The sequence below is a fragment of the Mytilus galloprovincialis genome, chromosome 5 (genome assembly GCF_965363235.1).
Source record: "Mytilus galloprovincialis chromosome 5, xbMytGall1.hap1.1, whole genome shotgun sequence".
Taxonomy (NCBI): domain Eukaryota; kingdom Metazoa; phylum Mollusca; class Bivalvia; order Mytilida; family Mytilidae; genus Mytilus; species Mytilus galloprovincialis.
In genome coordinates, this window is record NC_134842.1 from 57,990,471 (window position 1) to 58,009,247 (window position 18,777).

General features: G+C 32.3%; 1 protein-coding gene across 1 annotated transcript in view; it reads left to right on the forward strand.

Annotated features, from left to right (window-relative positions):
* Window positions 1-13,802: 13,802 nt before the first annotated feature.
* LOC143076119 (2'-5'-oligoadenylate synthase 3-like) overlaps window positions 13,803-18,777 on the forward strand; it is a 42,991-nt gene continuing 38,016 nt past the window's right edge. Inside the window, exons 1-2 of the mRNA XM_076251774.1 lie at window positions 13,803-13,826; window positions 18,468-18,652. Coding sequence (XP_076107889.1) covers window positions 18,485-18,652 — 168 coding nt within the window. The 5' untranslated portion in view covers window positions 13,803-13,826; window positions 18,468-18,484. The remainder of the gene's footprint in view (window positions 13,827-18,467; window positions 18,653-18,777) is intronic.

The window sequence follows — 18,777 nt, forward strand, 5'->3', positions numbered from 1 at the left end:
ACAACCGTCCAAAATGTGAAACCGAAACATCTGAATTCAGAAAAGAATAAGTTTTGCTGTCTGTATTACAGTTATTTGCAGCAAGTTCCTGTTCGTAAACCTCCGCAGTAAAATAAGAAAATCCTTGATTATCTAAATCAAAAATATCATCAAGATCAATTATAACGTCCTGCGTACAAAATTGTAATCAGTGTACCTATGATGAGTTTATAAGACGAAGCTGTACTGAGCGAAACCATAAACTATGAATCATGACTGTTAAACACGGTATCAAGTCTGTTAACAAACTTTTGAAGGGGTGTAATTGGTGCAATTAGGAATAGTACCTAGAACCTGCCAAATCGAACATAGATGTTGGCAAGAAGACAATTCAAAGTTTCAATCATCTCATCACAGTTCCATTGTCTATTCGTAATATAGAAGTATACACGCGACTCTCAATATATAATAAAGACAATTGCTGGTTTGTTCATTTACAAATAATTTAATTTTGGATGTAACGCGTCTTCTGATTGGCTGACGTTATTTTGTTATGAGCCCATAGACATAGTTTAGTCATGTGACCGTGACGTCATCAACGTTTTTTTCATGATTTTCTACGTTTTAAAATGGAATAACCTTGCAGATATGACATATTATGTGGAGTACAGCTTTTCATATCTTCAAGACTTTATTGATAACACTTAGACACATAAACGTGTCACATGAAGTCAAAATATATAACAAATAAATTTATTTAAGGAATGAATGTAATATTTTTTCTGTCTATTCGAAATAACATAAAAAAAATGTGGTGCACACTGTTAAATAACCCGCTACGCGCGTTATTCAGTGTGCACCAAATTTTTTATGTTATTTCTTCATAGACAGAAAAAATATTACATTCATTCCTTAAATAAATTTATTTGTTATATATTTTGACTTCATGTGACACGTTTATGTGTCTAAGTGTTATCAATAAAGTCTTGAAGATATGAAAAGCTGTACTCCACATAATATGTCATATCTGCAAGGTTATTCAAATAAGATAAACATATCTTGTAAAACATAACAATTAAAACAGCATATTAAAATCATGATTCATCATGCATGATGTGCATATATGCCAACAAAATGCATGCATTTAATGAATGGCTATTATTTATTTTGAATTTATTGAACCATAAAACTAATTTTTGACTCTTCACATTGAATAATCCGCGAAGCGGATTATGTAAAATGTGTAGAGTCAAAAATTAGTTTTATGGTTCATTAAAATCAAAATAAATTATTGCCATTCATTATAAATACATTTCTATCAAAAATAAGACTGAAAGAACTCTTTATATTAATTATATTAAAACAATAACAACGTACACACAAGTTGGCGTATGAATATACAACGTCAGAGTGGGCGTGTCGCCATAAAAATTGACAACATTGAAAATAAAACTAATAATTTTAACCAATCAGAAGACAGTAAATACACCAAATTTATTTATTAAAAGATCTTCGATCGTTTGCACCCGCCCACAAAAAGATAACCTAAGTCTTGTCATCATTAGATTTTGCTGTTATACAAAACTTAATCTTCCGAAAAGTATTATCTAATTAAAGCATACATGTAGGATCGTGCATGTATAGCTGAAACTAAGTACTAGATACAATTTACAGTGTATATGCAGTTTATGTTGCTGGAAATATTTTTTTATTTTTTTTATTTTCATACGTTTGCCTGCATATGCACAGAGTAGTACTTTTTTTGGTATAAGGGGACGACCATTTGATATTCTGGGGGAGGGGGGGGGGAGGATTTTGAATAACTCGGCCTTGATAATCACAAAAATAAATGGTTTGTTCTGTGGTGGTTTGAATAAAATAATAAAAGTATAAATATTATCTATTTATACTTGAAATGTCTGAAAATTGGTTTTATTTAACTTGAGGTATATTTTCTCAGGAACACTTACCTCACTTTTATTACAGGTCTAACTACATTGAGGCAAATGCGGTCAAATGCCTCATGTAGGAAATTGCAAAACCATATCAAATTGTGTTCACAGCGAGTGCCTTGCAAGAAGCAAGTTCTGTTCTCCCTCAGACGTAGCCCCTGTTTTTTCGGGACCATTTTTTATTATTTATTTGTCTTTTGTTCATTAGTTTAAACAATTTTTTTTATAGTGGATTGGGAAACAAGTTTTGCAACTTATATTAATCCCTTTCAACTTTGCGGGTGCGAGTGCTACCTTGTAGCGACATTAGCCTACTCTTTTTCGAAATCTACAAGGATGTCTTTTACGTGCAAGAGATATGGCTCTCTCTTAACACGGGTCAGCCATTTAACATTTATCGTCCCCTTACAACGGACTATCGTCGTTTCCTGAAGACTATACTCGCAAATGTGTTGAGGGAGGGCCGAAAATTCATTCCCTGAAATTTTCATCCCAGAACGGGAATCGAACGAGGAACCTTTGTGTTAGCAGTCCGATGCACTAACCACTACACCAAGTCTCTCGTCATTGATTGCCTTTCTGTATTCTGTTAGTGTTGCATTCCTTTTGTAATTTAGTAATTTTGTTCTTAACTTTATCATGAGTTTAAAAGAAGAAAAAAAAAAACCAGAAGCCTCAGACTTAACTATGTCAATTACATTTTTGCTTTATCATGTATATTGATCATTTGATGTTGTCCCTAGAAACTTAAGTCTTACACTGAATCTATACGTTTTACTTTGAGACCAAAGTAATGTCAAAAAATTATTAAAACAGAACTTTCAAAAAGAAAGGGTCTAGGGAACGCCCAGAAAGCATGATTTTGCATCATTTGTTCTATAGCTTCTTGGGCCTTCAGTAGCTCCAAAACCCTTCAAAAAACAATTTTTCCTCGCTCCGCTCGGCGAAACGTGTTTGCCAATACTGTTCGAAAAGGCTAAATACAACCCAACTTTCATACTGTACTGTGTATGTATGCAATACATGAATATGCAGTTGGGAATAAAGAAGATTCATTTCTGCTGAGGATGATGATTACTTCTGATAAAATGGTACATAATGACTTCACTATACATTTATTATTTATAGTAAACAAATCATTTAAAAGTTGTATGTTTTCGAATATTATAAATATAGAGGTGAAAATAAATAATCAGTCGCTTGCTTTAATAAAATGAAAAATCTTACTTCAATAGTGCGGAAAATAGATTACCTGTCCTCTTTGTTTACAAACATAAATAACTGATCCAAAACAAATCAAACGCCCCCCCCCCCCCCCCCCCCGCCCCCCAGAATATCAAACGGTCGTCCCCTAAACACGGTCATATCCTTATTCGAGAGAATATCTGTTAACTTCGGGAACTTACCTTGTTACAACAGTTCTAGCTTGCTTGTTATCTAATATTCGTATCATCTATATATCCTCCTTGATTACATGTAACTGGTGATTAACGACCCAGACTGTTTTAAATACATATACATGTATCAATGTCCAAAACCCACGTGACCTAATATTAACACTGCAGTACACTTTAATACTGGCAAAACAAGTTGATAAAAGAAAGAATCTCGTGAACCCGAGATAGCTGTTGCTATTTTTTTTTTAAATCATATTGACTGTGAAAAGAATAAGGTATAAATGATAATGCTAAAACGAGAGTGTACATAATTTTTCTTCGTGTTTAATATACAACGTCCTATTCCTAGTCATATACAATTTCCAGTTTCTACAAACTAAATTAAAATAATTTGCTGTATTTATAACTCCAGCACTCTGGATTATAATCTGTATGCATTTCTTTTACTTTTTATTTCTTCAGATTTGTTTCCTTCAGTTATTAGATCTTTCCGTGGAAAGACCTTTTGATTTTGTTCTGATTATTAGGTCTTTCCACCTTTCCGTGGAAAAACCTTTTGATTTTGTTCTGATTATTATTAAGTCTTTCCACTTTTCTGTTGAAAGACCTATTGTTTTTCTTCTGATAATTTTATTTTTTTCTTCTTCCGCCTAAATTTGTTCTTGCGATATATTATATATTTGTTTCGCAATATGTCGCTTAGATATGTGGTATATGATATCGAACAGTTTATGCGCCTTTAAAATTTACCCTGTGTTACCGAATACTTTTCTTTGTAGGAGTTATCTCCCCAAACACTGTTTTCCTTGTGTCCACTTCTCCTTTACAACCGTAAAAGATTACGAAAAATTTATTTAATAGAATTGCTTGTTATATCTTTCGCATGATTTGTTGTATTTTGACTGAAGAGATATGAACACTCCATATGAGAGTTATTTCCCCTTATGCATTTGATATAAATAAACCAGGACTAAATTTTGTATATACGCCAGACGCGCGTTTCGTCTACAAAAAGACTCATCAGTGACGCTCGAATACAAAAAAATAAAAAAGGCCAAATAAAGTACAAAGTTGAAGAGCAATGAGGACCAAAATTCCTAAAAGTTTTGTCAAATCCAGCTAAGGTAATCTATGCCTGAGGTAGAAAAGCCTTAGTATTTCAAAAATTCAAAAAATTGTAAACAGTTTATTTATAAATATAACCATATCAATGATAATTCATGTCGGCACAAAAAGTGCTGACTACTGGGCTGGTGATACCCTCGAGGAAATAAATCTCCACTAGCATTGGCACCGACCCAGTGGTTGTAAATAAACTCATCATAGATACCAGGACTAAATTTTGTATATACGCCAGACGCGCGTATAAGTGAGATGCATTTCTATCTTGTAAATCATAAGTAAAAGAGACCTAGGATCTTTTGATTTGAGGTCCTTGGTCCAAAAAAAAAAAAAAAATTAGGTCAAGGTCAAAGGTCAAGTTCTAAATTTTGACTTTTGCTTATTTTTGCATTTTCTCAAATACTTTGAAAGGTATATATAAAAGAACAAGTGCAAAATGTTTGCTTTATTGTAATAAAGATATGTTTCATTTGGTCTGAATTAAACAATTCAATGGCATCTTATAGGAGTTACTGTTCCTGAAATGTTCAATTATAAGGTTAATTGATTATTACTTCAACATGGTTCATTTTAAAGCCATATGACCTTTAACAAAAGGTTGGGTGACATATGACCTTGACAAATGACAACCGGAAGAGACCTTGAATAAACCGGAAGTAGCCATTTTTGAAAAAATTCTAGTTGTGTCTTGGTCTTTTTAGTAACTCAATAATCTCGTAAAGGTAATAATGCGGTTCGTTGTTAAAATCGAGCGATGTCTTTATTTTCTATATAATGCGACTGTTTTCAACATTTCTGTGCCTTCCGACAAATACAATGGGTAAAGTGGTAAGCAGCTTTTTCACTCTAGTCCAAATAATTATGACGTCTGGCAAGGCTATTTTAATTTTTTTTTCTGGGACGCCTTCCTACAACGTCATAACGCCGAAGCCATTTTTTACGTCTGGAGTTTGAGAGCAAATTTTGGGGGGAACTTTGAAACCTAATTTTGACAAGAAATTTTTATTGCCGGTTAGAAATTTTTACGTAGTTACAAAGTCCTACCTTTTTTGTGCTTATTGATGTAAAATATTTCCAGAAATATCCAAAAGAAAGGATAAAACAAGATAAGATTCCATTTGAAGTGGGGGAATATTTATTTTGTTTGGCAAAGATTCCCCACAATTACCAACGGCACGTGATTTCCGGTGAATATAAAATTTAAAATCCGTTAAAATTTGACAGACCCGAATTTCCGGATAATGTAAATCGAACGTTCCGGAAATTCGGAGCCATAAAAACTGACCGGATTTTAAATTTTATATTCACCGGAAATCACGTGTCATTGGTAATTGTGGGAAATCTTTGCTAAACAAAATAAATATTCCCCCACTTCAAATGGAATCTTATCTTGTTTTATCCTTTCTTTTGGATATTTCTGGAAATATTTTACATCAATAAGCACAAAAAAGGTAGGACTTTGTAACAACGTTAAAATTTCTAACCAGCAATAAATATTTCTTGTCAAAATTAGGTTTCAAAGTTCCCCCCAAAATTTGCTCTCAAACTCCAGACGTAAAAAATGGCTTCGGCGTTATGACGTCGTAGGAAGGCGTCCCAGAAAAAAAATAAAATAGCCGTCCCAGACGTTATAATTATTTGGACTATTTTCACTCCTACGTCGTTCGTGTTAATTAGAGTCACACGAGCCGTGCAGATTAAATCATTTATCCTGCAATTGGGTGTTCTACTATCGAATACATCCCTCTGTATACTATACAGATATCGCTTAAAAGCTCCGCCCACTGCCAAACTGAGTATTGTATGAACCTGCGTGACCTCAGAATGTGTATTCATTGCAGTCGCATTCCAATGACGTATCAATTGCGAATTAACGATAACTTTTATCGTTCTGTTTGTTTTCAACCATTTCTTCAGAGCAATAGGAATCACACCAAATTTCTGATAACATACACACATGAACAGCAGTCTTTTCTACGATGACAACTATATCGATTTCAAAACTTGAATGTGTATGATTGTGGGACAAAAACAGCCATGTCAATTTCACCATGCATGTTTAGTGAATGTTGAGTCTGAAGCGTAGGACAACTCGTACACTCCTGTTTCAAATTGGGCAATGTTTTGTTATTTGTTTTTACTGTTGAAATTAGTTGTTATGTTAAAATAGATAATTATTCACCTTGAGCGATGTATTATTGTTGACCATTCGATCGAGATTCATTTTTGCGAACCCGTCTTCAAATCTGAATGTGTGATTACTGTATCGTATTACTACACAAGGGATTTCAAATCGAAAATAAATACAAAACATGTGTTTTTGTGTCTTTCAAAACACAAATAATATAGAGAATTAATTGCAGGATAAAGACAATAACTGTTTAGTGTCTTTAAATATCAGCTGTAATTGTACTCGGTTCGAAACAGGTGTAATAGCTCGCTAAAAGCTCGCATACACCTTGTTTCCTAACCTCGTAAAAATACAGCTGATATTTAAAGACACTAAACAGTTATTGTCTATATATACCGACTTGCTTGGTCAATAACTATAACTTATCATTATAATTTGGTTATCAATGCAATAAATGTCTCCTGTATGAATCATGACAGTATTGAAAATTAAAATTAATGTTTAATGTTTGGTTCAGGTTGGCTGTCATAATGAAACACAGTTTAATATACACAATGTAGAACCGCATGGGGGAAAAACAGAGAACTCCTTTTGTCAGAAAACACTGTCAAACATCCGTATACTATCCACACTGATCTGAGTCTACACTTAATTGTTTGATTGAATAAATACAGTTTTAACCCATAATATCGTCAATTTCGTTTTTGGCTCTTTACGTTCGACAACATTTCTTCTACTTTGAACTTCGACCATTTGACTTTGAAAAATCTTGTATCCAAGTTTACCCTAAAGAAAAAAAAGCTAAATGCTGTCATGAAAAAAGAAGTTTTGTCTCTATGACTTTATGAAAATGAATATACTTGATAAATAAAATTAATTTATAATTACAAATACTGGTCTATTAAAACAGTTTACAAATCAAGAAATATATTTATATTATACAAGTGTGGACACAGATGAGTGTGGATAGTATGTTTGGATGTTTGACAGTGTTTTATGATTTTCCTATATGTGTTATTAACTGTGTTGCACGATGATAACCAACCTGAGCATTAGGAGTGTTGTTTATTTTATATTTAGTTTAGTTTTTATGTTCAAGACCGGCATGGAAGAGACACTAATTGCATTAGTTACCAAATGATTATGATAGAATATGTTCCACATCTTTGATATTGGATACATTTTATAGCTAGGAGAGCAACACATAATGGGTTCAATTTTTCATGATTTTTTTAAATTGGGAGATGATATCTGAGAACATGATAAAAGGAGCATGTAATTCAGTGGTTGTCGTTTGTTTATGTGTTACATATTCGTTTTTTCTTTATTTTTTGTACATAAATAAGCCTGTTATTTTTCGCCTATGAATTGTTTTACATTGTCATTTCGAGACCTTTTATAGCTGACTATGCTGTATTAGCTTTGCTCATTGTTGAAGGTTGTGCGGTGACCTGTAATTGTTAATTTCTATGTCATTTTGGTCTGTTGTGGATAAGTGTCTCATTGGCAATCATATCACATCTTTTGTTATATGTATTTGCTAACTATTTGTATGGTTCTATTTATATATCTTTGTGATGGCTTGTCAGTATCATTAGTAAAACACTTTAAAATGTTGAATTAATCCTCAGATAAGAAGACATTTATTGGTTTTTAGTAATGACAATGCCTAACATGATGCTTGGGCCTGATGAGCTAGAAAGTAAGCTTCTGTGCTGTTTTCTATCAATTCTTTGATAATATCTCCCTCAAAGCTGGTGAAAGCAAAACAAATTTGGTCAATGGACAAATAATGTTTGGTTCAAACAAAAAATAAAATGATTTTATTTCCCTGTTACTTACATTGTACATAGAAATGATAATACTTTGAGACATCTTTGTACATGAGAGTTGTCTGTAAAATCTTTATTTCACAAAGAATGAATTGCATAACAATAAAGCGAGCTCAAAGCAAAGCCCTTTAATAATACACTTAGACAGAGAGCTCAAATCAGTGATATACTTTGTACTACAGGTCCTTCATGAACATCCATCAACCAGAACCATATCTCAATAACATGCCATACTACATGGTTGGATCGGAAGTCCTGAAAAAGACATGATTTTTTTTTTATCGTATTTAAAGTATATATGCATAGGTTAAAACTTTCAAATATTTGTGGTATAATCATTCAGTGTCTGGCAACTATCAATTGCTTCATGCACAAATTGATATAGGTTGAGCATGAGCATGCTCTGTTGGAAATAAAAACATACCTCCACCTAATTCTAGTAAACTGATTAAGAAACATTCAAAACTATAAAATGTTAAGACTTGTCAGTGTCTATATATAGCTATTCACCATCGCCACTGAATCAGTGATATATGTACACATATATACATGTAAGACTAAAATTAAAGTACATATATAAGACTAAAACTGACATTCGGTCTTTACCTTCATTCCCCAAGTCGTGTTCAAATCTGATTCATGATAAAATAAAATTCCAAAACTACAACCAATGAAATCAAAGGCGAATTAAGAGGCCCCCCCCCCTTGTCTGGAAAAAATGGTTGATTATTTAGAGAACAACTGGAGCATGACCGGAGTGGGCCCTCTCTTAGGCAGTCAGTGGTCCCCCACTTATGAAAATTTCTGGATTCGCCACTGGAAATATCCCTCTAATAGACTAGCGTTTAAATCCCAGTTTTTTTCTAATATGGTAGCTACATGTAGGTGGAACCTGAAACTAAAAAATTTGAAAAAAATATTTTAAATATTTCAAATGCATGTACATGTGATAATGTAAATTCTCCAAATTTCACTGTATTTTCCCTTTTGATGTTTGATTGTTGTACATGTTATATATCGACATGAGATTTGTTTATATAAATAATACTTATTTCCCTAAATTCAAATAAAATAGATGTGAGAAATTAAAGGAAACCATATGCAAATATTAAAAAAATTATTCCCATTTGTTCTGTTGATTGATAGTGGTACACATATGAAGAAATGATGAAATCACTTATATATAGTTCTGATCAAAAGTTTCATGATAAACAGGCATGGTAATTATAAATAAGTAGTAGGTTGTTTGAAGTTTGCAGCATATTCAACTTTGAACATCTTTTGCAGGTCTACAATCCATATAAAAATCTGTAAATATGTGGTATAATTTCCAATGAGACAGCTTTCCAGAGGTTAAAATAACAAAGTAATTATAGGCAACCATACAGCCTTAAAAAGTGAGAAAATCAAAGAGCTGAAAGCTCTGAGGAAAAATGATGCCACTGTCTCTAATATTGGGATATTTTTCATGCAAGTCTTGATTTTCACATACCCTAATTAGTTTAACAATGCAACATGTCTCGTAAGCATATAATTGATATTCGTATATGTGTTGGTGTGTGTGAAGTGAAGATGACAACTGGCTGGTTTTTTTTTAAGACAAATGAATAGGTCAAGACTACCTGAATTGTACAAATAAATACCGTAGAAAGGCTTGTATATTTCTCACTGGTACATAGTCCGAACCCCCTTCTCCCACCAAATTTTAGGTAAATAATCTTTTTGTTGCTGTTATCAAAGGTCTTATGAAACTCAGGTAATTTCAAAGAATTCTAGTCAAACCGACACCTGGTTAAATTGGCACCTAGACAAATCGGCATCCAGTATAGTCAAATCAGCACCTGGTTAAATCGACTCCTGATATAGTCAATTGTCACCCATGTTAAATATACATTTTTACCAGTATTTTAAGCAAAAAGAGTAAAAATAAGAAAGGGGTTGCAAGAATTTTTTTCAGTATTTAAGCAAAAAGAGTTAAATACCTAAGGAAGGGATTGTCCAAAAATATTAACTTTCACATTTTTGGGGGTTCATGTACATTTTGTATATATTTATTTTTCTCAACTAAATGTGTATTTTTAATCATATATATGAGGTATTGGATATTTTTTATGCATTTTTTTAACCAGTTGAGCATTTTACAGGATTGTTGGTTTAATGCTGTTTAAACTTTCCTGAAAAAAAAACCCACCTTGCTAATTATTTGGCATGAAAGTTTGATTTATTGAAAGGGACTCGTAGTTTTCCATTTTATTTTTCTAATTGTCTCATTGTTAAAACAACAGCTTGGGTAAGGGCTTCGTTGTTTACCTTTATACACAACAACATATTTACTATGTACTTGGTAAAAGTTATTAATTAATTGAATAGAAAATATTATAACAAATATTGTTGGATGTCGAATTGACTTCAAATAGGTGCCGATTTGACTAGGTGCCGATTTGACCTGTACATTTCAAATCCTCTGCGATCGTTTGCGATATTTTCTTGAGAAAACCTGTTTTCCATCATCAAACAGAAGTAGAAACTGCTTGAAAATGATTCTAGAACGCTTCATGATTGTTAAAATTATTTAATAAGTTTAATTCACTTAAAATTGCTGCCTAAGTCGGTATGAAACACCAAAACGGAATGAACAAAAACCGATTACGTTTTGTAGTTTACAAATTCTAAGCTGGTTTACGCGGTTGTCTTTTTTACTATGTTTGGATCGTTTCAATCTAGCAGATACCAGTTTATTTCAAATGCATTGAAAAGAAATGAGAAATTGTAATGAAAGGTTTAGTTTTTATATTTATCAGTTTTAATTTGATATTAAATAGAAATAACTTATTAATATGGATGAGTTAAAATTATTAGTTTGAAAAATGATGAGAGCGCCCTCTACAATATCAATAACAAAGATGGCGGAACGTACACAAACCACCTCGCCGCGAAATTGAACTTGTTCTCTTATTTCTTGCTTATTGTACTCTATAGTCCGTACCCCCTCTGGAATGTCCAATTTTGGAGAATAAAACTGCGGACTATGCAAGCCTTTCTATGGACAGGTCAACATTTTTGTTGTAAATAAAATAAAGTATGTAAACTGGTTCGCGTCCGACTACAACACTTTGTTCGAGTGTAGCGAAATAAAAGCAGATACCAGTTAGTTTGTAAAATAGTAAATATGAAACCGAGTGCGGTAGGCAGAGGCAATAATATTAATCGACTTCCAGTTGTTCTGGTCAATGGTATCGGAACAATGCCGCTGACGCGTCATTTTCCAAAAACAGTCTAGTCTTTAGACATCTTAAGCAAAGCTCCAGATAAGAATTCACAAATTGGGGTTTTTACCCACCATTTTCTTATGTAATTGGGTGATTAAGTTTTTTAATGCATTATCAATTCAAATTCACCTCTCAAGTTAATATCAAATTGGGTTTTTCACCACCAAGCTCCTTAATGTATTGGGTTTTTACATCAACACAATATTGAATATTTAGGCAATATCAACCCCAGATGTTTTCCCATCTTAAATATGTTTCTTTCTTTGTATACGTGCTAGCTATTTTATTTGGTTTATTCACTGAAGAGCAACTGTAGGTTTAATTTGTGTCCAGTTTCAAACTTCTGCTAGTTTTGTATTTTTTCACAACTTATATAAACTGTAAATAATGGATATGTGTTTTCACAGGCACTCATCTCAGAATTTTTTATCACTCATTAACCGTAAAATGAAAAAAATAGTATATAAACTCTATAACTATTCTTGAATGTTTTTGTTTTATTCAATTTACATAAATCTGGGTTAAGTGATCCCTTATTAGAACTTTTGGTTTCCGATGCTTCCCAACTACATATCATGATTTGGCCTTTCACTTTTTCCAACTGAGTTTGTTTTTGACGAAACCCCGTGTTTATCAGCAATGTTCTCGTTAAGTTATGCAAACACGCCCGTGCGTTAGATGGACGCTTCCTAAAATCACTGGCTGAGTCTTGTTATCATCATAACTTTCCCTCAGCTATTCAAAAGAAGCTGAAAACATGCTTCTATTCAATATTTTTACCGGACATTCACTTTCGTTCTAATTCAAAGTATGTTATGATAAATCCCGAGCAATTTGAAAAAATATGTCAAAATGACACACGCTAATTGGATAAACGCCGAGAAGATCGAAATGTTTATATTATAATATGTTATATTTTTGTGTTGTATTGTTTCATATATGTTATTATTAAACTGTAGTTGCTATAAATTGTGAATTTATAAATGCAGTACCGTGGGCTGGAGGCCTGTTTTTGTAAACTAAACTTGATTTGATGTTTGATTTGAAGATAAGAGTCCATTTAATCTGTGCAGTACATCTGAGGTAGTTAATGTGTAAGAAATAAATTACTTCTTGTAAAATGTAAATTGAATGCTCTTTTTAGTAATAATTGCACTCTCTGGTCCCGCGAGCCATTTCATGTGTGTCATCTAAAAATTAAGAACGAGAGGAGCGTAGACCAGAGCACTAACTCCCTCATTAGAAGTAATGTAATTTGGTTTGTTGATAAATAAAGTTACATAGCAGTTATCATTTGACCGTCTAACTCCGCCTCCTTGTTTTTCCGGGTGACGATGGAACCAATGACCATTATATTAAACATGATGTCCTAATAAAGAAAAAAATAAATGACTTGGAAAAAGGGGGAATTTACTTTTACACGAGCCAGTTGTAAATCTAACCCTTGAATGAAAAAATGATCCATTAACTTTAATTTATAGAGTCAAAATAAATATTCCAAAAATGTGTCACTTGATTTTCAGTCGTTTTGAGTTCTCTCACTTTTCAATAGGTTATACATGACTAAACACATAATTTTGATTGTAAGCCGAGGTATTTAGGTCTGAGGCCCTTGCAGTTTGTTGGTAGGCAGTGGACGATCTTTACTATTATTAGAATTTAAGTTTATTGTAATTTCCGTCGTTTTTTTCGTAGGAAGGAAATACTAATGATTGATATAAACGAGAGTGGTAGATACGAAATTTACAAATAAGGTTAAAAAATTACCATGTATCGTGTTTTTGAGTCATAACTATAAAGTCGTTTCCCTGGTAAATTTTGAATATCACATTCTTTTAATAAACATTGATTTTTCATTCACATTATGATTGCCTTTATCATATATTTGAGATTTTGACAAGACTCGGGTTACAAATAGAAACTTAAAATAATCAGACGGATTTGGCGTTCCATAATTTATTGTCAATCACCTCTTGCAATGTTATTAACATTCGTTCGTACATTTTACTCCCATAAATACTTGTAGAAGAATCAATGCATTAACCTAGTTTTTATTTTCTGAAAGTAGACTACATATATAATCAGCACTTATGACACGTCAGCTTTACTTTGGGATTTGTGGATGTAAACAAAGGTAGACCAAGGTAAGCATGGCACGGAAGAGGTTTAGAATCATTTAAATAGATATGTATTGCATGCAATACACTTGAATGTACTGGGAAGATTAGAATGCGTATGTGTCAAACTATTTCCATTGTTTGCTCACCTGGCCAGTATATTTAGTGTGAGTTGTTGTTGTATCTTGGTGCCAAAATTACGGAGTAGTCCTATAATATAAGACTATTTAATAAAAGTATAAATATTATTTAAATATACTTGCGAGTGACATGTCTGAAAATTAATTTTATTTAACTTGAGGTATATTGTCTCAGGAAACCTTACCTCACTTTTATTTTAACAGGGCCGTAACTACATTGAGCAAAATCAATGTAGGAAATTTCAAAACCAAAGGCTTGTCTCCATATCAAATTGTGTTCACGGCGAGTGCCTTGCAAGAAGCAAGTTCTTCTTTCCCTCGGACGTAGCCCTGATTTTTCAGGATCAATGTTTCTTATTTATTTGTCTTTTGTTCATTGATTGCCCTTCTGTATTATGTTAGTGTTGCATTCATTTTGTAATCTAGTAATTTTGTTATGAACTTATTTATGAGTTTAAAAAAAGAACAGCAGCCACAGACTAAACTATGTGAATTCCATTTTTGCTTTATCATATGCAAATTGGTCTTTTGATGTTGTCCCTAGAAACTTAAACTTGTCTTACACTGAATTTATACATTTTGCTTTGAGACAAAATATATTGTCAAAAATTATTAAAACAAAACTTGCATTTTCAGATTAAGAAAGGGTCTCCGGAACACCCAGAAAACATGATTTTGCATCATTTGTTCTATAGCTTCTTGGGCCTTCAGTGGCTCCAAAACCTTTCAAAAAACATTTTGCCTCGCTCCGCTCGGCGAATTATGTTTGCCAATACTTTTAAAAGAGGTTAGTACTATCAAACTTTAATGCTATGGATTAATTCTGATTAAATGGTACATAATGACTTCACTATACATGTATTATTTATAATAAACGAATCATTTCAACATTGCATGTTTACGAATATCATAAATGTAGTTGTGAAAATGAATAATCAGTCCCTTGCTTAAATGAAAATGAAAAATCTTGCTTCAATAGTGCAGAAAATGAATAATCTGTCCTCGTAGTTTACAAAAATAAATAACCGATCAAAAACAAATCCTCCTGCCCCCCCCCCCCCCCCCCCTGAATATCAAATGGTCGTCCCCTTTAAAGCATTCATTTTATTTCTTTGTCAAATTAAACAGAAAAACATCGCTGACATATTATTAACTTGCAAGTCAATAATTAAAGTCAGCGAACCCGTATTCCTTTCATCTATCCCCTTAGCTGAAAACCATTTGGTTGACCGATTCAATTCACACAAAAAAAGCATGCTTATATTTTACAAATTTGTCATCTAAAATAAGATTTATAACAGAACCGCGCTGAAGTACGTCCATTGTTCATTTTTCATTATTCAAAATTCAATAATGAATAATGAAATAGTTCACTACTCATTATTCAATGTTAAAAAATGAATAATGAATAATGAAATAGTTTATGTTTCATTATTCAACTTGAAGCGGTAAATAGTGAAATATATATATATATTTTTTAATATGACACTATAGCTATATACCGTATTTCTAAATTCGTCATGTTAGTGTTATCTTAAAAATATTCAAATTAATACAGAAAATAGAATAAAAAACTCTTTAGATTTATAAATTTATTTATTTAGTTTCGCGGGATAAACTAGTTGGTTTTCCTAACTACTTTTAACAGAAATTCCTTGGTTCAATGTATGAACGACCTGAATACAAAAACATATATCAAAATTGAAATACTCTACGTGGTATTTTTTTTTAAATTTTCACTAGACCTTTACAAAACGTAAAGCGTGAACATTAAGAATTAACTATAACAGACCACAATTAACCCAATTGCTATATGTATCTTCAACAATGGAAATTCTCCAAAGGGGTGGACTAGAATAGAAGTGATGACAAAAATATCAGCTCACCATTTGTACTGTTTACCGTTTATCTCGATCTTCTGTATTTCTTGGCCAAAACACAGAAAAGGCCTTAAAAATTGTTATTAAGGATGTACTTAGATGAGGTTAGGCGAAAATTAATAAATCAAGAATTTAAAATTGATACTATAAGCTGGTAGGGCATTCTTTCAGGATAAAAATAAGCTAACAATATTGATAGGTCATGGACCTCCTTTTCGAGATATTTGAGTTTGAAAATATGGAGCGAAAAGGCTGACTCGGACTTTTACCTTATATTTGCATTGGTATAATTATATTTGGGTCTCAAAATAAAAGAAAGAAAATCAAGAATCTTCTAAAATTTTGGTCAATGACCTTTCATGAGCTATGCAGTCGTATATGAGGGCCTCAGGGAAGATTAGTGATTGTAACTAACTGTGTTTACCCTCTTTAAATAAAGAATTTATTATTATTATTATTATTATTATGAAAGAAAAAAAAGGGTGTTATGGGGCAAAATATTTTACCTTGTATTGTATGGAAAAACACCAAGGAGGCCGAACATTTGACACAAATTTTAAAACCTAAAAAAGTACATCATTAAATTGCAAAAAACTCTAATAGGGAGTCGATGACGATTTCGGCTATGTTGACTTATTTGTAGATCTAATCTTGCTGATCCTTTTAGCTATTTATTTACCATAGTTTTCAAAATAAGAAGCATAACAGTAAAAATGAGTCAAAATCATTAAAGAACAATATAACAGTAACAGTTTACTGTAACTCCTATAAGGAGTAAACTGGCGATTGCAACCAGTACATTTGTTTGTAGATCTTGTCTTGTTTTTGAGAGTTTATGTTTCTGTCTGTTTATCTAAATGATTTATTTTTGACATATTAAGGCAAAAACACACTCCAAAAATGATAAAATAAAAAAATGCAATTACAGGACAATAAATTTAAAAAAAAAGGGTCACACACGATTTCATGATGAAACTTGTTTGTAAATCTAGTCTTGCTGATAATTTTTGTATTAAAGTTTCTCTTTTTGTTATTATTCTTTATAGTTGTTCTGACTTCAGATATAAGGCCAAAAAAAAATGATGTTTCTTTTTTTCAAATAAAGGACAAGAAGTCCTCTGACAGTTTTTATATTTTCAGCCATGTCAATCATATTGGTAGGCTAACAAGTTTTGAAATATATGTGCTAAAACTTCACGCAATAAGACTGCATCGAATGCAATGTGTTTAAATTGTTCTTTCGAAGAATATGAAGGAAAACATGTCTTTTCACTACAATGAACAAGACATATCTAGAAGTGCCCGTAAACTTACATAAACTTTAAAAAGACGCAAGATACCACGGGTTATTATCTACATGTATATCTCTTATTAAGGTCAAATGATTATAAATAAGACGTAGTGTGAAATATTTTTATTTTATATACGCATCGTTAACTATAGGAAGTTGTATATAGTGAGGTTTGACGGCAGGAAATAAATCTATAACCTTAAATATAAACGAATATCAATTGTTAGTGTAGCTGAGAAGAATAACTATACATGTACAATAATCCGTAAGTGCAATTATAATAATTGTAATTTTGAAAATCATGAAAGGAGCTTCGGTGGCCGAGTGGTCGAAGTAGAACTACTGTATCACTAGTACATGTACTAGCCTTTCAATACTAAGGTTGTGAGTTCGAAAAATAGCACAGTGCTGAAAGTGGCGATAAACACAAATCACTCACTCTTCTAATGTAATTCGTTTGGAATGATAATTGTCATTGGATGTTGACAAAAAATATTAAAGTTTAAATTCCACGGTTTACCTGTCCGAAATCAAGGAAACTTGTGTCATTATTTTTTTAATTCCCAATTGTTTTGGTATGTAATTTCTAAAAGATGAAACAAAAAAGTTACAAATTGGGTTTCAAAATCTTTTATTGTCATTATTTAAACCATTCAGAAACGTACGAAAAGTTTAAATGCATGTACGTTTAAACGTTACGCACAGTGTTCGTTTTAGTAATGGTAAATAAAAGTGTTTATATTTCACATCGATTTGATTTTGATTTTTGGTGTTTTAACGCCACTTTTAAGCACCGTATTTAGGCTATTTCGTGGCGGCAAGTTTTTATTGGTGGTAGCTGGAGTGCACGGAGAAAATCACCGACCTTCGATACGAAAACTGACAATCCTTGTGAATTATGATTGGAGTCGAGTGCACCCGCACGAGCGGGGTTCGAACTTACAACCTCAGTGTTGACTGGCTAGTTAACAGTAGTAACTACTGACACCACTCGGCCAACGAGGCCCCTATTTCATATCGAGACGTCACATTGTTCACATGCCAACTATATTAGACGATGTAACAGTTTCTCGGACATTTTCATGTATAATATATTTAAGCCAAACTATTTCTTAATATGGAATTGTTTCTATTATGTGAAATTCGAATGGAGATACCTGTACTGTTTTAAGATTGGCCTTTACAAAACTTAATTAACTTACGCTAAATTATATATATACTTTTTCGTCTAGCTACGAGCTTCTCGCTACTATACGCGTAGCTCGGTACATACACTCAATTTGCGACTGTAAATTGTACTAGTTTTTATATCTTCTGTTTTACTATTACATCTTACTTTTGTATTTCATTGGTTTAGCAATTTGAAAGGTGAAAATGGCAGGTTATTTCCCTGGACTCTCATTGGGAGAGACATTGGAACAGTTCTTAGACAGGATGGTTAGACCAGATACAAGATATCTAGTTAGTTGTAAGGAGGTTATAGACACAGTTGTTCGTCTGATACACAAACACCCAAGTTATAACATCAAAGAAGTAATTAAGGTATACTATAAATCAACATTTTAATAGGTTTATTTGAAACTTTCCACTTGCAGATATTTTAGTACACTTATACAAAATTTTATTTAATTCAAAATTATGCCGAATTGGCTAAAAATGCTATAAAC